The 22,400-nt window shown below is 48.8% G+C and overlaps 1 protein-coding gene across 6 annotated transcripts in view; it reads right to left on the bottom strand.

Annotated features, from left to right (window-relative positions):
• Positions 1 to 22,400, bottom strand: part of CHD6 (chromodomain helicase DNA binding protein 6) — a 136,930-nt gene that overhangs the window by 34,315 nt on the left and 80,215 nt on the right. For all 6 annotated transcript variants that reach the window (XM_056549343.1, XM_056549348.1, XM_056549345.1 and 3 more), the window contains exons 16-23: positions 21,432 to 21,642; positions 12,667 to 12,862; positions 12,027 to 12,191; positions 11,107 to 11,286; positions 5,866 to 5,976; positions 5,576 to 5,778; positions 3,764 to 3,963; positions 804 to 963 (exon numbers count right to left, since the gene is read on the bottom strand). In XM_056549343.1, coding sequence (XP_056405318.1) covers positions 804 to 963; positions 3,764 to 3,963; positions 5,576 to 5,778; positions 5,866 to 5,976; positions 11,107 to 11,286; positions 12,027 to 12,191; positions 12,667 to 12,862; positions 21,432 to 21,642 — 1,426 coding nt within the window. The remainder of the gene's footprint in view (positions 1 to 803; positions 964 to 3,763; positions 3,964 to 5,575; positions 5,779 to 5,865; positions 5,977 to 11,106; positions 11,287 to 12,026; positions 12,192 to 12,666; positions 12,863 to 21,431; positions 21,643 to 22,400) is intronic.

Raw genomic sequence — 22,400 nt, 5'->3', positions numbered from 1 at the left:
AGGGGGGGGGGAGGAGAAGGCTCCAGACAAGTAATACAAGTCTATGGAGGGGGGGTGGAGGGAGCTCAAGACAAGCAATACAAGTCTATGGAGGGGGAGGAGAAGGTTCCAGAAATGTAATACAAGTCTATGGAGGGGAAGGAGGGAGCTTCAGACAAGTAATACAAGTCTATGGAGGGGGGAGGAGGGAGCTCCAGACAAGTAATACAAGTCTATGGAGGGGGGGGTGGAGGGAGCTCAAGACAAGTAATGCACATCTATGGAGGAGGGGAAGGAGGGAGCTCCAGGTAAGTAATACAAGTCTATGGTGGGGGAGAAAGGAGCTACAGACAAGCAATACAAGTCTATGGAGGGTGGGAGGGAGCTCCAGAAAAGTCATATAAGTCTATGCGGGGGGGGGGGGGGGACTGCAAAGAAAAGTCATATAAGTCTATGCGGGGGGGGGGGGGGGACTGCAAATTATGATGAAGTATCCCATATACAAGTCATATAATGGCCAATAGTGCTGCTCCTAATGTACAGGGCGGCACATCCTAAAAAGTAACTTGAAATGACGGGTACTCTTTAAAAATCTGCCCTCTTCATCCGCCACAGAAATGCAAGGCTGAGCCTCATAGTCCCGTCGCAGGAGTGCAGCAGATTTGCACAAGAATTAGCTCCTTGTCCTTTATCATTGGAACTTTATTTATGCGCGATGGATAATTTTTATTTCCCATCCCCCATTCACCTGCACGGAATGCAAATGGGTCTAATGCAGATTTCAGTGCCAAATCAGAGCCGTGTGAACGCAGCCTTACACTCACTTATTGCAGTGCTGCTTCAGATGCTTTTTGTAGCTGTCGTCGTGCAGGACGATCTCAGGGTTGCAGCTCGGGAGCCAATCTGCATTCTTAATCTCTGGGAGCAACATCTGGTTCTTCATTTTCTTTCCTTTTCTCCCGCGTGGGACTGGTGCAGATAAACCTACAAATAACAGCACATTAGACATGTCCCATAGACATGAATGGTGGGGGGCGTGGCATCACGAGGGGGCGTGGCCATGACATCACATCTCGGGAGCAGCGCCCGGCACAGAATGCTGAGGGCTGCACAGAGATCGCCCCAGCAGCGGGACCCCTGCGATCAGACATCTTATGCCCTATCCTTTGGATATATCTAAGGCCGGAATACCCCTTTACGGAAATTCAAAGCAGATTCTGACTGATTTCAAGAGAAGTTTGCAGAACGTACAACAAAGAATTCCATTTCGCTAGAAGATTGAACATGGTCGCCGGAGAAGTCCCAGGGCTGCTACAGTTTGCTACAATTTCGACTGCGCCCTGGTAGGTGAGGGTCCCAGCGGTTGGACCCCCACCAATCAGCAATGCTGTGGATAGGGTATAACTTATGGGGAAAAAAAGGGAATACCCCTTTAGGATACTGCATGTGAAAACACACCCTAGGAATATCTGAAGCTGCAGATCTGAAGCTGTGTTCACTCATGAACATTGAAATCTTCAGCTTCGAATCCTGAGCTTCAAACATGCACAGGATACTGTACGTGTGAACAGTCCCTTAAAGGGATACTCCGGTGGAATACAAATTTATTTTTATTTTTTTAATTAACTGGTCCCAGAAAGTTATACAGATTTCTAAATGACTTCGATTTAAAAATCTTAATACTTCCAGTGCTTATCAGCTGCTGTATGCTCCACAGGAAGTTGTATTCCTTTCTGGAATTCTTTTCAGTCTGACACATTTCTCTCTGTCCAGAATACAAGCAAAATCCCCATAGCAAACCTCTCCTGCTCTGGACAGTTCCTGACATGGACAGAGGTGGCAGCAGAGAGCACTGCGGTCCAACTAGAAAGAACTACACAACTTCCTCTGCAGCATACAGCAGCTGATAAGTTCTGGAAGGATGAAGACTTTTATATAGAAGTCATTTACAAATCTGTTAAACTTTTTGGCACAAGATTTAAAAAAAAAAAAAAAAAAGTGTTTTCCAACGGAGTACCCCTTTTAAGTTCTACAGCTATGAATAAATCGGAGCACTCACCTGATAGAAGCTTGTAAATTCTTCAAACTTTATTCGGCATTGGAGCAGGTAACAGGAGCAGTGCGGGAGAGAGAGGATTAGCGTGGGGGGTTGGGCAAACGGACCGTGTTCGCGCGGGATCGCGCTTCGTCAGGCCCCTGGCCTGACGAAGCGCGATCCCGCGCGAACACGGTCCATTTGCCCAACCTTCCACGCTAATCCTCTCTCCCGCACTGCTCCCGTTACCTGCTCCAATGCCGAATAAAGTTTGAAGAATTTACAAGCTTCTATCGGGTGAGTGCTCCGATTTATTCTTCTACAAAGATTGTCGCCAATGTTCTACATTCGCTCGTGCAGCACCACCCGCAGCTCAATATACCGTATATACTCGAGTATAAGCCGACCCGAGTATAAGCCGAGACCCCCAATTTCAACCCAAAATCCCAGGAAAAGTTATTGACTCGAGTATAAGCCTAGGGTGGGAAATACCTCATCCCCCCCTGTCATCATCCAGACCCGTCATTAACATCCTCATCATCATCCCCTTGTCATCATCCCACACATCCCCCCTTCATCATCCCCTTATCATCCCACACATCCCCCCCCTTCATCATCCCCTTGTCATCATCCCACACATCCCCCCTTCATCATCCCCTTATCATCCCACACATCCCCCCTTCATCATCCCCTTGTAATCATCCCACACCCCCCCTTCATCATCCCCTTGTCATCATCCCCACCCCCCTTCATCATCCCCACACCCCCCCCTTCATCATCCTCTTCTCATCATTCGCCCTCAGTGGTCTTCAACCTGCGGACCTCCAGAGGTTTCAAAACTACAACTCCCAGCAAGCCCGGGCAGCCATCGGCTGTCCGGACTTGCTGGGAGTTGTAGTTTTGAAACCTCCGGAGGTCCGCAGGTTGAAGACCACTGCGGCCTTCAACATCATCCAGCCCCCTCTCACCCCCTTTAGTTCTGAGTACTCACCTCCGCTCGGAGCTGGTCCGGTCCTGCAGGGCTGTCCGGTGAGGAGGTGGTCCGGTGGGATAGTGGTTCCGGGCTGCTATCTTCACCGGGGGCGCCTCTTCTCCGCGCTTCCGGCCCGGAATAGAGCCGTTGCCTTGACAACGACGCATCTGCGTCGTTGTCAAGGCAACGTGACTATTCTGAGGCCGGGCCCGAAGCGCTTAGAAGAGGCCTCCCCGGTGAAGATAGCAGCCCGGAACCACTATCCCACCGGACGACCTCCTCACCGGACAGCCCTGCAGGACCGGACCAGCGCCGAGCGGAGGTGAGTACTCAGAACTAAAGGGGGTGAGAGGGGGCTGGATGATGTTGAAGGCCGCAGTGGTCTTCAACCTGCGGACCTCCGGAGGTTTCAAAACTACAACTCCCAGCAAGCCCGGACAGCCGATGGCTGCCCGGGCTTGCTGGGAGTTGTAGTTTTGAAACCTCTGGAGGTCCGCAGGTTGAAGACCACTGCGGGTGGGGGAGTTCACTCGAGTATAAGCCGAGGGGGGTGTTTTCAGCACGAAAAATCGTGCTGAAAAACTCGGCTTATACTCGAGTATATACGGTAAGGAGTGCAGGATACGAATGCTCCCGCAGTGGGCACTTATACAGAGAGGCTCCAGCAGTGCCAAGGTTTCTTTTTCCTCTACATTTACATATTGGATGCATTAAATAACCTGCCGAACAAATAAATAAATAAAATATCATTATTTTCTTTCTAAATCTGCTGCTACCTGAGTGGTTTTGCAGGGCCTGGTTGTGTCCGTCCTTGGTGGGAGTGATCAGGTCCCAGATGAAGCTTTTGATCTTGTCGTCTCCTTTGTAATGTTTGACACAATACACCAGCAGAGCCCGGCAGATCATCTCCATATCTTTCTCATTCAAATGCCACTTGAATCGGCCGAGCGTGAGGATGTCCTTCCAGCGTCCCCAGCTGCGGAATTAATAGGATTAAAAAGGAGAGGATTCAGCAAATCGTAACAAAAAATTAATTAATTAATTAATTTATTAATTAATTAATTTAAAAAAAGGAAAATCTTGTGATCTGCTGGTCGGTGTGTGCGTATATTACAGTCCACTATACAGACACTAACACAGTGGTCTCCACACTGCGGCCCCCCCACCAGCACGCCAGACAACCTTACATTGCTTTTATTTCTCTATCCCGACACTTTCACGTTTCATTTCATACCGTCAGCAAATAAACAATAAAAAAAATCCCAACGCAGAAAGTATAAACGTTACCTAGTATACGGCTTGTAGATTATACGGCACAGTCACATGACTTGTGATATATATGTCGTAGAGACTAGTAATGCACCAAAATGAAAAATTCTGGCCCAAAACTAATTTTTTAAGGATGTGCCTAGCCGAAAACAACTTTATACCTGTATATTTAGATAATCCCCTGTATACACCTAGACTGCCCCTGTATACACCATACATCCCCGGTATACACCTAGACTGCCCTTGTATACCCCATACATGCCTTGTATACACTTAGACTGCCCCTGTATACACCATACATCCCCTGTATATACCTAGACTGCCCCTGTATACACCATACATCCCCGGTATACACCTAGACTGCCCCTGTATATCCCCATACATCCCCTGTATACACCTAGACTGCCCCTGTATACACCATACATCCCCTGTATACACCTAGACTGCCCCTGTATACACCATACATCCCCTGTGTACACCTAGACTGCCCCTGTATACACCATACATCCCCTGTATATACCTAGACTGCCCCTGTATACACCATACATCCCCGGTATACACCTAGACTGCCACTGTATACCCCCATACATCCCCTGTATACACCTAGACTGCCACTGTATACACCATACATCCCCGGTATACACCTAGACTGCCCCTGTATATCCCCATACATCCCCTGTATACACCTAGACTGCCACTGTATACACCATACATCCCCGGTATACACCTAGACTGCCCCTGTATACCCTATACATCCCTTGTATACACCTAGACTTCCCCTGTATACCCTAAACATCCCTTGTATACACCTAGACTGCCCCTGTATACTCCCAAACATCCCCGGTATACACCTAGACTGCCCCTGTATACCCTATACATCCCTTGTATACACCTAGACTGCCCCTGTATATCCCCATACATCCCCTGTATACACCTAGACTGCCCCTGTATACACCATACATCCCCTGTATACACCTAGACTGCCCCTGTATACACCATACATCCCTTGTATACACCTAGACTGCCCCTGTATACCCTATACATCCCTTGTATACACCTAGACTGCCCCTGTATACCCTATACATCCCTTGTATACACCTAGACTGCCCCTGTATACCCCCATACTGCCCCTGTGTACACCTAGACTGCCCCTGTATACCCCCATACTGCCCCTGTATACCCAAACACATCCCCTGTTCGGGCATGCTGGGAGTTATTGTTTTGTAACAGCTGGAGGGCCGCAGTTTGAAAATCACTGCACTAAATGACGACTTAATGGGGCCCCTTGTGTCCCCCGACTATTAAAACAAGTCGCCTACCCAAATATGAGAAGATTCTTCTCCACCCTGAAGCATTCTGCCCGCAGATATCGCCGCGTCTTCTCGTTCAGCCGCCGTGACCTGGTTGGTCGCTCCTCGGTGTCGCTCTCCAGCTCCGAGAACTCCATCAGCTCGTCGTCCTCGAAGGAGTTGTAGTGTTTTGTTTGCTTCCGTACTCGCGGGCGGTCGATGACTAAACTGTCCTAAACAATGGGAGAAGTGCAGAAATGACTGTTGTAGTGAACTACTAACCCGCGTCACAAAAAACGTACATACGAAGCCGCGGTTACCTTCTCGTTTTTGGCATCCGTGTCCAGCTCAGCGATCTTGGCCCATTTTTGCCAAAAGTTGGGGTCGTCTAGAGAGATGTCCGTCCTATTACCGGAGGACACAAAGCTGGCCTACAGGAGGACAACGCAACAATTACGACAATTATGTGCCAACCCTAAATTGTTTTTATTTCCATTTATTTTGTACTGTCAGCAAATAAACACCATAAAAATTAATGCATAAATTAAATAAACAAACAAATGAATTAATTAATAAAAATGGCTCGTGGATTAAATCGGCACAGTCACATGACTAGTGGTGCACCAAAATAAAAAAATTCTGGTTTGACCGAAAACAACTTTTCCCCCCCCTATCCACCCTGTATCCCCCGATAAATTCCCCTGTATACCCCATTAATCACTTCTATATCCACAGATTGCCCCTCTAAACCCCATACATCCCCTGTATACACCTAGACTGCCCCTGTATACCCCCATAATCCCCTGTATACACCTAGACTGCCCCTCTAAACCCCATACATCCCCTGTATACACCTAGACTGCCCCTGTATATACCCATAATCCCCTGTGTACACCTAGACTGCCCCTGTATACACCTAGACTGCCCCTCTATACCCCATACATCCCCTGTATACACCTAGACTGCCCCTGTATATACCCATAATCCCCTGTGTACACCTAGACTGCCCCTGTATACACCTAGACTGCCCCTCTATACCCCATACATCCCCTGTATACACCTAGACTGCCCCTGTATACCCCCATACATCCCCTGTATACACCTAGACTGCCCCTGTATATACCCATAATCCCCTGTATACACCTAGACTGCCCCTCTAAACCCCATACATCCCCTGTATACACCTAGACTGCCCCTGTATACCCCATACATCCCCTGTGTACACCTAGACTGCCCCTGTATACACCTAGACTGCCACTGTATACCCCCATAATCCCCTGTGTACACCTAGACTGCCCCTGTATATACCCATAATCCCCTGCATACACCTAGACTGCCCCTGTATACCCCCATACATCCCGTGCACACCTAGACTGCCCCTGTATATACCCATAATCCCCTGTATACACCTAGACTGCCCCTGTATACCCCCATACATCCCCTGTGTACACCTAGACTGCCCCTGTATACACCTAGACTGCCCCTGTATACCCCCAAATCCCCTGTATACACCTAGACTGCCCCTGTATACCCCCATACATCCCCTGTATACACCTAGACTGCCCCTGTATACACCTAGACTGCCCCTCTATACCCCATACATCCCCTGTGTACACCTAGACTGCCCCTGTATACACCTAGATTGCCCCTCTATACCCCATACATCCCCTGTATACACCTAGACTGCCCCTGTATACCCCCATACATCCCCTGTGTACACCTAGACTGCCCCTGTATACACCTAGATTGCCCCTCTATACCCCATACATCCCCTGTATACACCTAGACTGCCCCTGTATACCCCCATACATCCCCTGTATACACCTAGACTGCCCCTGTATACCCCCATACATCCCCTGTATACACCTAGACTGCCCCTGTATATACCCATAATCCCCTGTGTACACCTAGACTGCCCCTGTATACACCTAGACTGCCCCTCTATACCCCATACATCCCCTGTATACACCTAGACTGCCCCTGTATACCCCCATACATCCCCTGTATACACCTAGACTGCCCCTGTATATACCCATAATCCCCTGTATACACCTAGACTGCCCCTCTAAACCCCATACATCCCCTGTATACACCTAGACTGCCCCTGTATACCCCATACATCCCCTGTGTACACCTAGACTGCCCCTGTATACACCTAGACTGCCACTGTATACCCCCATAATCCCCTGTGTACACCTAGACTGCCCCTGTATATACCCATAATCCCCTGCATACACCTAGACTGCCCCTGTATACCCCCATACATCCCGTGCACACCTAGACTGCCCCTGTATATACCCATAATCCCCTGTATACACCTAGACTGCCCCTGTATACCCCCATACATCCCCTGTGTACACCTAGACTGCCCCTGTATACACCTAGACTGCCCCTGTATACCCCCAAATCCCCTGTATACACCTAGACTGCCCCTGTATACCCCCATACATCCCCTGTATACACCTAGACTGCCCCTGTATACACCTAGACTGCCCCTCTATACCCCATACATCCCCTGTGTACACCTAGACTGCCCCTGTATACACCTAGATTGCCCCTCTATACCCCATACATCCCCTGTATACACCTAGACTGCCCCTGTATACCCCCATACATCCCCTGTGTACACCTAGACTGCCCCTGTATACACCTAGATTGCCCCTCTATACCCCATACATCCCCTGTATACACCTAGACTGCCCCTGTATACCCCCATACATCCCCTGTATACACCTAGACTGCCCCTGTATACCCCCATACATCCCCTGTATACACCTAGACTGCCCCTGTATATACCCATAATCCCCTGTATACACCTAGACTGCCCCTCTAAACCCCATACATCCCCTGTATACACCTAGACTGCCTCTGTATACCCCATACATCCCCTGTGTACACCTAGACTGCCCCTGTATACACCTAGACTGCCACTGTATACCCCCATAATCCCCTGTGTACACCTAGACTGCCCCTGTATATACCCATAATCCCCTGTATACACCTAGACTGCCCCTGTATACCCCCATACATCCCGTGTACACCTAGACTGCCCCTGTATATACCCATAATCCCCTGTATACACCTAGACTGCCCCTGTATACCCCATACATCCCCTGTATACACCTACACTGCCCCTGTATACCCCATACATCCCCTCTGTACACCTAGACTGCCCCTGTATACACCTAGACTGCCCCTGTATACCCCCAAATCCCCTGTATACACCTAGACTGCCCCTGTATACCCCCATACATCCCCTGTATACACCTAGACTGCCCCTGTATACCCCATACATCCCCTGTGTACACCTAGACTGCCCCTGTATACACCTAGACTGCCCCTGTATACCCCCAAATCCCCTGTATACACCTAGACTGCCCCTGTATACACCTAGACTGCCCCTGTATACCCCATACATCCCCTGTATACACCTAGACTGCCCCTGTATATACCCATAATCCCCTGTATACACCTATACTGCCCCTGTATACCCCCATACATCCCCTGTGTACACCTAGACTGCCCCTGTATACACCTAGACTGCCACTGTATACCCCCATAATCCCCTGTATACACCTAGACTGCCCCTGTATACACCCATAATCCCCTGCATACACCTAGAATGCCCCTGTTTACACCCATACATCCCCTGTGTACACCTGGACTGCCCCTGTATACACCCATAATCCCCTGCATACACCTAGACTGCCACTGTATACCCCCATAATCCCCTGTATACACCTAGACTGCCCCTGTATACACCCATAATCCCCTGCATACACCTAGACTGCCCCTGTATACACCATACATCCCCTGTGTACACCTAGACTGCCCCTGTATACCCCCATACGTCCCCTGCATACCCCCATACATCCCTTGCATACACCTAGACTGCCCCTGTATACCCCCATATATCCCCTGTGTACACCTGGACTGCCCCTGTATACACCCATAATCCACCGAAATTTTGGTGTATCCCTAATAAAGAAGTATCAATAAATTGTTTAACTAGTTGTATCGAGAAGACCTGATGTTGAGGAGGTAAATCAAGCCAGAGGCCACACACCCTCATGGCCACACCCCCTCCATTCATGTCTATGGGAGGGGCGTGTCTTCTGACACGCCCCCTCCCATAGACATGACTGGAGGGGGCGTGGTGTGACGTCATAAGGGGCATGGCCAGGACATCACAAACCCAGCGTTTGTTTAGAACACCGGGTGCTGCAGGAAATTGTGGGGGGGCCCAGCGGCGGGACCCCCGCGATCAGACGTCTTATCCCCTATCCGAAGGATATGGGATAAGATGTCTAGGGCCGGAGTACCCTTTGCTCAAAGTATCAAGACTCAATGCAAGACTATGGGAGGGGGCGTGACGGCTGTCACGCCCCCTCCCGTAGTCTTGCATTGAGGGGCGGGGCTATAACGGCACGAGCTCCCGACTCCAGTGTTCGGAATAGTTTTTCCAAACGCTGAGCAGCGGAGCACCCCTTTAAATTAGATCCTATTTAAATAATAAAAAATAAACTAATCCCCCCCAGACCTGGAAAAACTTTCCGGCGAACAAAGAATTTGAGAAGTATTCTTGCGCCAAGTAGGTTACGTACCAATGTAAATATGCTTTTATTATCATTATTATGTATTATTGTCGTTACCTGTGATTTTCTCTATTGTATCAAATATATCTATTTTATTTATTATCATATAATGTTATCATCATAGCTAAAAGGATATTTGTAAAGATTTCATTTTTGTGATTTACTGCATCATGTGGTTTCTTTATATACTTATAGTTCCGGTCATGTGATGGGACTTGAAGAGGGGGCGGTTACATCTGTTTCCTCGTCATTTGTATCGAACCTGAAGAAGAAACCGTTTCGAAACGCGTAGTAGTTTTTTTTTAAGAAAAGGTTTTAAATGCTGTTGGCCCACTTAATTGTCAGCACCCTGTAATCCTCCAGGCGGTTGGTTGTTGGAGTTTCTATTGACTGCGTCATGTGACCAGGATGAACTCTTAAAAGGAGTTCTGTAGTGAAAAATAACTTATCCCCGATCTAACGGACAGGGAATAAGTTATAGATTGCGGGGGTCCGACAGCTGCAACTCCCAGCGATCTCCTGAACAGGGCCCGGTAGTCTGCTGGAAGGGGGTGTGTCAACCCTCCATGTACCCCATAGAGATACATAGTGGGGGCGTGGGGGAGTGTTGGCCGCGGCTTCCTGCGGGGGTCAGAACGGCCGCTTCCGGCAGACTGCTGGAACCCCCGCAATCTATAACTTATCGCCTATCCTTTGGATAAGTTATTTTTCACCGCACTACTCCTTTAATGTAAGTCAATGGGGCTGTCCTGACAACATGGCTGATGATATACAAGATGGAGTATAAAATATAAAAGGCTTATATGAAAACGTATATAAAAACGTATAACAAGCTGACTTCCCTCACAGTCTCACATACACGCAGCGGGGAGAGATAATAGGGGCTGCACACTTCTCCCCGTCTTAGTTCTCATGATTGGTCTGAACACTCAGAGGTCCCCACACACAATATGGCGCACTGAATACCTTGGCAAACGTGGATCCCTTCCCTTCAGACTGGATGGTGATGGTCTGTGTTCTGCGCTGTAGGATCTGATCAATGTCTTCTTCACAGAACTTAGACCCTTCATCTTCCTCATCCATGAGGGCGCCATATGCGCCTTTCCTAAGGAGATCTTCAACCTCTATTTTAGACAGCGGCTGCACCTAAATATAAGTATAACACATGTAACATAAGTCCTCTCGGTAATTACGGATTCATTTTTGCAGGACCTATTGTACTTTGCAGTGACACCTGAAACGCGTGTAGAGCCGAGGGGGTGGGGGAGTGTAATGCACGCTGAGCCAGGGCGAGTGAAGCACGCACGCATCGTGACGATTACAGCTCAGGTACCATGGACATACATTTGTGTCCATTGATGTTAAAGGGGTACTCCACCTCTAAACATCTTTCCCCCTATCCAAAGGATAGGGCATAAGATGTCTGATCGTGGGGGTCTCGCTGCTGGGGACCCCCGTGATCTCGGCTGAGGCACCCCAGACATCCAGTGCATGGAGTGAACTTTGCTTCATGCTGGATGACTGGCGATGAGGGGCGGAGGCTTGTGACGTCGTGGTCACGCCCCGCTCGTGACATCACGGTTATGCCCCCTCAATGCAAGTCTATGGGAGGGGGCGTGATTGCAGTCACGCCCCCTCCCATAGACTTGGATTGAGGGGGTGTGGCCATGACATCACGAGTGGGGCAGAGACGTGACGTCACGAGCCTCCGGCGCCGCACCCAGCGCTCTAAACGAATCTCGGATGCAGCAAAGAGATCACGAGAGTCCCCAGCGGTAGGACCCCCGCGATCAGACATTTGAATAGGGGATACGATGTCTGGGGGTGGAGCACCTCTTTAAGGGGTTGAACATATCCAAACACAAATTTTTGTTCCTCACACTTACTCCATTGGTGTTGCCTTTTCTATTAATGTCTTGCAGAACGGCCTTGTCCAGCCCCAGCTTAAGACTCGCCTTATCGAACATTTCCCGCTCATAAGAATTCCTGGTGATCAGACGATAAACCTTCACAGCTTTACTCTGACCGATACGATGACAGCGAGCCTGGGCCTATAAAAAATTGGAGAAAAATATATAGATTTTTTAAAAGGGGTTCTCCGCCACGGCACTGGGACCCCCGAGATCTCCTACATGCCACCCCAGCATTCTAAACTTTTTTTTCCGAACTGAAGTCATGCCAGGCCCCCTTTGTGATGTCACGCCACGCCCCCTCCATTCATGTCTATAGTAGGGGACGTGGCCTCACGATCCCTGCAGCAGGAAACAAGAGTTCTTATTATATTGTTTAAAATGCCAGTGGCAGGACCCCCGCGATCACGACATCTTATCACTTAAGTGCGGAGTAACCCTTTAAAAGCTTAAGGGGAGTCTATAATTGTAGGATTCATAAGTTTAACCTTTATGTTCGGTCACATAATCATAATACAAATAGAAAACAAAACAAAATAAATAAATAAATGTATTATTATTATAATATCTATCTATCTATGGGATATGCCTGCAGAAGGAACAATGGCAATGTTACCTGCAGATCATTCTGAGGGTTCCAGTCGGAATCGAAGATAATGCAGGTGTCTGCGGCGGTCAGGTTGATCCCCAGGCCTCCTGCCCGAGTGCAGAGCAGAAATACAAAGCGATCAGAGTCCGGTTTACAAAATCGATCAATGGCGGCTTGGCGGAGGTTGCCCCTTACTCTTCCATCTATTCGTTCGTATGTGTATCTGTAAGAGTCAAATGATAGACAAACACTGTTTGCAGGTGGATCCTAGTAAAAATGGCCTCTGTGGCACCAATACAATACTGGGAAGTGCACAAAACACACACTGGATATTTTGGTTGAAAAAATGCTAATTTTTCCCGGTATAAGGCTCTACTGCTGATATCCAACCAGTGCGCCTCCAGCTGTAACAAAATAGCATCTCCCAGCATGTTTGGACAGCCAAAGGCTGCTGAGATTAGAGGGAAGCCTTGATTTATCTTTTAGGGACAGTGTGGATCCTCTGGGAGAGGCAGACAAGCATTTTGCTTTGAATGATTACTATTAATAGGCCATTAAGATGACTTAAAAATGCTAAATAAACTAAAAAAAAAGGATGTATTATTATATTATACATACACATACAAATTTGAACTCTTTAACGCCTTAACCCCATCATGACCCAGCAAATCTTGATATCTGGCTCACGTTATTTTCTTCCCTACATTCTAAGGCTGCATTCACACCTCGTTTTCAGCCTACGCTTGCCGGATCCAGCTGGGGGAGGGGAAAACCGGGCGCACCCGTACCCCAGACGGACCTGCGCTGAAATCCATTTACCTTAATGAGCCGACCGGAGTCAAACGGTGACTCCAGTCGGCTCCTTTTTGACCCGTGTCTGGTTTTGTGACCGGACCTATTTTTCGACTGACAAAATTATATTAGGCTGATTTTCTGAGTGACAAGTTGGACTTTCCACTGATACCCTTTTTTTTTTTTTTTTTTTTTTTTTTTTGTATAATGTATTACAAAGCCAGATAAAAATTATATGCAGGGCAAAAATGAAAAAAATATGGAATTGCACAATTTTGTAGGGCAATAATTTTTTCAGAGTTCAAAATATGGTAAATCTGACATTCCATCTTTATTCTATGAGTCAGTAAGATTCCAATGATACCAAACTTGAACAATTTTTGTTTCGATTTATGGTTAAAAAAAAAATTAAACCTTGGGGAAAAAAAAAACATGTTCTCACCCCTATTACTTTTTTTGCGCCATGAGCTGTAGTTTTTAACTGTACCACTTTTGTGTAGATCTGGCTTTCTGTACACTTTTTATTATGATTTTTTTGGGATGTAATGTAACCAAAAATCAGAAATTTTGGTGTTTGAAATTTTTTTGCGATTACGCCATTCACCATGCAGGATCAGAAACATAATAATTTAATAGTCTGGACAATTATGCACGTGCCGATACCAAATATGTGTATTTTTTATCTTTGTACAGTGTTTTATAAAAAAAAAAAATGGGAAAAGGAGATTTTTGTTTACTTACCGTAAAATCTCTTTCTCTATCGGCTCCATTGGGAGACACAGACCGTGGGTGTATGCTGCTGTCTCTAGGAGGTGTGACACTATGGTAATAAAAAAAGTCGTCTCCTCCCAGCAGGATATACCCGCCTTCAGGCTCTGAGCTAATCAGTTTAAGTTCCAGAGCAATAGGAGGAGATCATCAGGTTAAAGAAAAACCCAAAACTGTCAGAGAACCAGAAGAAAAAACATAACTGAACACACCCTCGGACAGAGAACCAAAGGAAAATCCCAAAAAGGGCGGGAGCTGCGTCCCCCAATGGAACATTCGAGAAAGAGATTTTACGGTAAGTAAACAAAAATCTCCTTTTCTCTATCGGCTCCATTGGGGGACACAGACCGTGGGACGTACCAAAGCCGTTCCTTGGGTGGGCAGATAAGTAGTCAGGCAGACGGCCGATCCCCTACCGCCTGCAACACTTTACGACCCAGACTAGCATCAGCCGATGCGAAAGTATGAACTCGGTAAAACCTCCAGAAAGTGTACAAAGACGACCAGGTAGCCGCCTTGCAAATCTGCGAGGCCGAGGCTCTATTCTGAAGAGCCCAGGATGCCCCAACAGAACGGGTAGAATGAGCCACAACCCTGAAAGGAGGAATCTTCCACTTACAGCGATAGGCTTCCGAAATGGCGGACCGAATCCACCGAGAAATGGTGGCCTTGGAAGCAGGTTGTCCCTTGCGACGACCTTCCGTAAGGACGAAAAAGGAATCGCACTGACGAAACGAAGAAGTGATGGAGAGATAAGACCGAACAGCCCGAACCACGTCCAGCTTGTGCAGTAAGCGCTCCCTAGGATGAGAAGGAGCAGGACAAAAAGACGGGAGGACAATATCCTCATTGAGATGAAAGGTCGAAATCACCTTAGGCAAAAAGGAAGGATCTGGCCGGAAAACAACCTTGTCCTGGTGGATCACCAGAAACGGAGAATGGCAGGAGAGAGCTGCCAATTCAGACACCCTCCGGATGGAGGTGATAGCCACCAGATACGCCACTTTCCAAGAAAGGAGGCGGAGAGACACCTCTCTAAGGGGCTCAAAGGGTGTACCCTGGAGGGCAATCAGAACCAAATTCAAGTCCCAAGGGGGAGAGGGTGACCGATAAGGAGGAACAGCGTGTGCCACTCCCTGAAGGAAGGTCCGGACATGAGAATTAGAAGCCAGGGGCCGCTGGAAAAGGACAGCAAGGGCCGAAACCTAACCTTTAAGTGAACTGAGAGACAACCCCAGTTCCAACCCCGACTGCAAAAAGGAGAGAAGATGGGGAACCGAGAAGGTTACCGGGGAGAAGTCCTGAGCTTCACACCAAGAAAATAAGACTGCCAAGTACGGTGGTAAATTCTTGCGGAGGAGGGCTTACGAGCCTTGAGCATGGTGTGAATGACTTGGGAAGAGAACCCGCGGGCCCTCAAAACCGCGGTCTCAAATGCAGCGACTGTAAATTGGGGTGGCAAAGAGGACCCAGAGAGAACAGGTCCGGGCGGAGCGGAAGGCATAGTGGAGCGTCGTCCAGGAGCCTGACTACGTCGGCATACCACGACCTTCGGGGCAAACCCCACCCAAGGAATCACTAGGGCGTCCATGGCCAGAGCCTGAGGGTCCCGGGACTTGGACACAAAAGGAAGGATCTTACGATTAGATCCAGGTGCGAAGAGGTCCATGTCCGGAATGCCCCAGAGGTCGCAGAGCTGCGTGAAGACCTCCGGATGTAGAGACCACTCGCCGGGGTCGGGTGAGGACCGACTGAGGAAGTCCGCTTCCCAGTTGAGCACTCCCGGAATGTGAATCACCAAAATGGCCAGAACCTTGCTCTCCGCCCAGGTGAGAATCTTGGTCACCTCGGCCATGGCTGCCGAGCTGCGAGTGCCGCCCTGTCGATTTATGTACGCCACGGCCGTGGCTTTGTCCGACTGAACGCGGACTGAAGACGGGACTCCCAATGAAGAAGACAAAGACGAATCACCCGTAATTCCAATATGTTTATCGGAAGAAGGGTCGAGTCCCTGAATCGTCCAATCCCTGAACACGCCGCCCCAGCCCGACAAGCTGGCATCGGTTGTAAAAACCTGCCAGTGAAGAGGAAGAAACGACCGCCCTTGGAGAAGAAGGAGGGAGCGGAGCCACCAGAGCAGAGACTGACAGACCCTGCGAGGGAGAACAATCTGTCGATCGAGGGGCAGAGGAGACCTGTTCCATCAAGAGAGAATCACCAGTTGAAGGGGGTGGTAATGAAACTGGGCAAAGGGTACAGCCTCCATAGTTGCCACCAACCGACCCAGGACTTCCATACAAGTGCGGATGGAGGCTGAGACCTGGGTCCGAAGGGAGCGGATCCCCGACTAAAGTGCCAGACGTTTGTCCGGCGGAAGAAAAATTCTGGCAGAGGCCGTGTCGAATCGGAGTCCCAGGAAGGTTAGAGACTGGGTAGGACGGAGGACTGACTTGTTCCGGTTGACCATCCACCCGAAGCGAGTCAGAGTGTGGAGAGTGACGTCCAGATTCTCCAGAGTCTGGGCTCTGGTTGGAGCCTTGATGAGAAGGTCGTCCAGGTAGGGCATCACCGAGATTCCCCTCGACCGTAACAGGCCCATCACTGGCGCAAGGATCTTTGTAAAGACCCGAGGAGCCGTGGCTAGACCAAAGGGGAGGGCTACGAATTGAAAGTGCCCCTCCGGAACCGCAAAGCGGAGGTACCGATGATGGCCTGGAAATATTTGTCCACCAAAGAAGGAACTCCCCTTGTTCCAGGGACGCCACCACCAAACGGGGAGATTCCATTCGGAAGTGGCGGATAAGAAGGTGACGGTTGAGACGCTTGAGGTCTAGGATTGGTAGCACAGAACCGTCCTTCTTGGGGACCACAAAAAGATTTGAATAGAAACCCCGAAACTGTTCGCCTGGAGGAACGGGAACGATAACCCCCTGGAGAAGCAGAGACTGGAGGGCCGCTCTAAATTGCTTCACCAGAGGAGGAGACCGGGGGCTTGGGATCGAAAAAAGCAATCCCTCGGAAGGGAGGCCAATTCGATTCGGTAAACGTTGGACACCACGTCCCACCTGACCCAAGAGTCCTGAATGTGTGAGGTCCAGATGTATCGAAAAAGCAAGAGACGACCTCCCACCCGAGAAGAAACCGCGGGTGGGGGGCCTCACTTCATGCAGAAGTGGGTTTGCGGTTGCCTGATTTGGGCACAAAACGGGCTGACCGGTTGGAGTCCGACTTCCTTTTTGTCCCGCGAGGGCGCCTGCCCGGACCCTTTGCTGGAGCCAGAGGTCCGAAAGGGGTTTGCCAAAATGACGGCCACCCGTAAAAGGAAGCTCAGTGAGAGACCTTTTGGAAGCGGCATCCTCATTCCAAGCTTTAAGCCACATAGAGTGGCGGAGAGCCGCTAGGTGACCCACAGCAAAGGCAGAACAATGGGCTGACTGCATGGAAGCTGCGCACAGGAAGTCCCCAGCTTTAGAGCATTGGAGAGCCAGAGCAGATAGATCCTCTGGGGGGGGGGATCCCGCTAAGATATCCTGATGGAGCTTTTGGCACCACTCCGACAGGGCCTTGGACACCCATGTCGAGGCGAAGATGGGGAGAAGAGCCAGCTGCTTCAGAGGCAAACTTCGCTAAGGATTCTACCTTCTTGTCCGTGGGATCCTTGAAGGCAGCGGCATCTGCCAGAGGCAGTGTAGTCGCCTTAGAGATACGGGAGATTGGTGGATCCACTGAGGGAGGGGAAACCACCTTAGTGACAAACTCGGCTCAGTGCAGCTAGAGTGAAGGAACATGCTAGCCAATAGGAAGAGAGGGGCGTGCCTGAAGCAAGGCACCAACTAACTGACCACTTCTTACTGAAAATCGCGCTCACTGCGCTGATTGGAGGCTGCTTTGCGCCTCTGAGAGCTCCCAGCCCTGTGGGCGGAGCTATAGACTGCCGAGAAGAAACTGTAATGGCGCCCGCTCCTTGTCCCGAGCGCACATGTCAGCCGCATATGCGCTCGGGGGAATAGAGCGGGCGGCCTATACGCCGGCACAGACTGCCGGAGAAAGAGAAAGCAAGCTGGCGTTGAGAGCGCCCGGCCCGTATCAGCGCCGCAACTGACAGCCGCATATAAGGCGCTGTGGACATAGTCGCACTAAAACACACACAGATACAGTGAAGTGCCCCATATATTACATGCCCCCTCAGGTGCCACTGCTCCCCCAGAATAAAGTGCAGCCCCTGTATAAGCCAGCCCATAAATTGAAGGTGGGCCAAAAACAGGGGGTCTCCAGAGGTTGCAAGTCCATACCTATGGAGAAAAAGGGGGGACGTACTTACCTCAGTCAGAAGAGTCTTCAGTGAAGTCTTCAGTGAAGTCTTCAGTCAGCTTTAGTTACCTGCATCACGCCTGGCTGCTATGCGCGAGCGAGGCGAGCAGGGAAATAGGGGGACGCGGACCCATGAGGTACCAACCCAGGCGCTAAACATTGGCGAGAGGGGGTGAAAAGCGCATATACGCAATGTCTGTGCCCCCTTACTCGCAATGGGGAAATAGGGAACCGGAGTCCCTGAGCCCCCCCCCCACCTGAAAACAGAAAAGAAAAGGGAATAAAAAACTAACACGTCCCTATACTAGGAAAACAAAAAATCAGAAGACCTGGTCTGGAGAATTCCGGCCCATGTCCACCTCCTTCAGACACTAAGCTTAAACTGATTAGCTCAGGGCCTGAAGGCGGGTATATCAAGCTGGGAGGAGCCGACTTTTTTTATTACCATAGTGTCACACCTCCTAGAGACAGCAGCATACACCCACGGTCTGTGTCCCCCAATGGAGCCGACTGAGAAAAGGTGGGGGATTTGAATTTTTTGAATGCTATTGCATTACATTGATCTATGAAATCTGTGCTCGATTGCTAAGGGCTGCCAAAGGGAGCCCTAAGCAATAACAGAGCCAGGGAAGCCGCCGAGGACACGGAGGGACCTCGGGCTTCCCTAGCAACCCATAATCGCGGGGGGCTATGGGACCACTAGACACCAGGGAATAGCAGGGTTTAATGTTTAAATGTCGTGATCTGTATAGATCACGGTATTTAAACAGTTAAATGACGGACATCGGTGCAATCTCTGATGTTCGGCAGATGTCATCTGCTGATAGAAGCGGACATATCCTGGTCATGACGCAGACCCGACCTGCGGGTCCCCGTATTGTCAGCCCACCCGACCCATGACGTACATGTATGCCATGGGTCAAGGAAGGGGTTAAAGACTCAGGGTTTTTCCATTTTTGAATTTTCGTTTTTTCCTCCTCACTTTCCACTTTCCACATAATGCTTTCAGTTTTCCACCAATAGAACTATCTGAGGGCTTGTTTTATCCGCTACTAATTTAACTTTGTAATGGCATCAGTCATTTCACCACAAAATCTACGGCAAAACCCAAAAAAATTATTTGTGAAACAAAATTGAAAAAAAAAAAGCCATTTTGGAATTTTTAGCGCCTTCCGTTTCCATGCAGTGCACTTTTCTGTAAACAAAGACGTCTCATCTTTATTCTGTAAAGTCCATACGATTAAAATGATTCCCAAGTTATATAGGTTTGATTTTGTTTTACTTCTGTTAAAAAATGATAAATTTGTCCTTTTCTGACCCCTATTACTGTTTTTTCCATATACGGGGATGTGTGTGGATCATTTTTTGCGCAGTGATCATCTTTTGGGTCTTAGCATTGATCAGTGCTCTGCTGCTGTAGTCTGCCGCAGCTGGGCAGAGCCTCAGAGCACCGATCAGACAGCAAGGAGGCCGGTAAGGGCCCTCCCGCGGTCCACTCATCTGATCAGGACCCACGATTTGGCTGTGGATGCCGTTAACCCCGCACTTTAGACGCCGCAATCAACTTTGATTGCGGCGTCTAAATGGTTAATGGCAAGCATCATCCCGATGGGCAATGCCCAGCATTAACCGCTGGTCCTGGCTGCTCATAGCAACCGGGACCCAGCGGGTATGAAGCGCACTCAGCTCGTGAACACGCTTCAAAACTCGGTAAAGGGACCAGGGAATACAGGTACGCCCTCGGTCCATAAGTACAAGGGCGCAAGGGTGTACCTGTACGCCCTTCGTCCTTGAGGGGTTAACATTGCACTATTCAAACCTCTACAACTTTTTCATTTTTTCGTATATAGGGCTGTATGAGGGTCATTTTTTTCCACCGTGATCTATAGTTTTATTGCTACTCCTTTTGCATATTTGTAACTTTTTGATCGCTTTTGTTACATTTTTCATTTATTTTTTTTACATACTTTATCATTAAAGGGGTACTCCCCCGGAATTTTTTTTTTTTTTTTTAAATCAACTGGTACCAGAAAGTTAAACAGATTTGTAAATTACTTCTATTAAAAATCTTAATCCTTACTGTACTTATCAGCTGCTGTATTCTCCACAGGAAGTTCTTTTCTTTTTGAATTTCCTTTCTGTATGACCACAGTTCTCTCTGCTGACACCTCTGTCCATTTTAGGAACTGTCCAGAGAATGATAGGTTTGCTATGGGGATTTGCTTCTACTCTGGACAGTTCCTAAAATGGACAGAGGTGTCAGCAGAGAGCACTGTGGTCAGACAGAAAAGAAATTCAAAAAGAAAAGAACTTCCTCTGGAACATACAGCAGCTGATAAGTACTGGAAGGGTTAAGATATTTTAATAGAAGTAATTTACAAATCTGTTTAACTTTCTGGTACCTGTTGATTTAAAAAAAAAATGTACCCCTGGAACATTTCAACAATTCAGACATTTAAGCACATGGCGATACCAAAAGATTTTTATTTCTTTATTTTCTTTTAAACTTTTTTTTGTAAAATGTGAAGGGCGGGGGAAGGGAGGGGGTTAATTTTTATTAGGGGAGCTTAACTACATTTAAACATAATTATTATTATTATTTATTAACTAGATTTTTTTATGTATCTATAGCAATCACTATATTAGAAATACCACTGATCAGAACTATCTGTGATCTATAGAGAAGATTGACAGAGCAGTCGGGAGACAGAACGGAGGACCTGCGACAGCCATCTTGACTCATCGGACCCCCACAATTACCCTGTGGGTGGTTCAATGAGTCCCCCGATGATGCTGCAGATGCCGTGATCAGTATTAATCACGGCATCTGAGGGGTTAATGGTGGACCTCGTCGCGGCCGTTGAAGTCCGTTATTACTAGCGGGTCCCTGGCTGTCTCTCCTTGGGTTCAGTTCCCCTCACCTCCTCTGGATGAGATAGTCCTCCAGGATGTCCAGACACCGCACCATCTGGGAGAAGACAAGGACCTTGTGTCCACCAGCGATCAGCTTTGGCAATAGCTTATCGATCAGTACAAGCTTCCCGGCTGCCTGGATCATGGCTTGGAGCTGGAAATCGTGTGCGTCGGGACTGTGAGTCTTGCGGAAGTCCTCCAGAATCTTCTCCTCTGCACCTAAGGCATGGATACCACGTTACTGTATATGTGACCGACACAATCATTCCATGGTAAAATACAGACATTAAAGGGGTACTCCACTGGGCCCGTGCTGCGGGGGTTGGCAATGCCCCCTCGTGACGCCATGCCCCCCTCAATGCAAGTCTATGGGAGGTGGCGTGGCGTCACGAGGGGGTGTTGCCAACCCCCGCATCGCGCGCACACAGCGTTCGGAACTAAATGTTCCGCATGCTGGCCAGCGGAGTACCCCTTTAAAGTGAGAATCTATCCGTCCATCCGCACACTACAACAAAAGTTATCTGAAAGGTGATTGGAGAAGATATAAAGATTTTTGAACTCAAGGCTTAAAGGGTTACTCCGCCCCTAGACAACTTAACCCCTATCCAAAAGATAGGGGATAAGATGCCTGATCGCAGGGGTCCCGCTTTTTAAATCCCCCCCCCCCCCCAAAAAAAAACCCACCAGGTTCCTGCAGCAGTGGTCATGATGTCACGGCCACACCCCCTCCATTCATGTCTATGGGATGGGGCATGTCGAATGACACGCCCCCTCCCATAGACATGCATGGAGGGGGCGTGGCGGTGACGTAACGATGACAGCCTCCGTCTCTGAGCGTTCTGAACATAATGTTCAGAACACTCGAGCACCTTAGTACCCCTTTAGTGTCAAGGAGGCGGTTGAGTTGTTGAAGTTGCAATGATGCGGCACTTTACCGGTTTGACCCCGCCTCCTTGACACCTTAAAGCTTCTACAAA

The sequence above is a fragment of the Hyla sarda genome, chromosome 12 (assembly GCF_029499605.1).
Source record: "Hyla sarda isolate aHylSar1 chromosome 12, aHylSar1.hap1, whole genome shotgun sequence".
NCBI classification, from domain to species: Eukaryota; Metazoa; Chordata; class Amphibia; order Anura; family Hylidae; genus Hyla; species Hyla sarda.
Note: the sequence above shows the minus strand (reverse complement) of the source record. Positions and strands in the feature narration are given on the sequence as shown.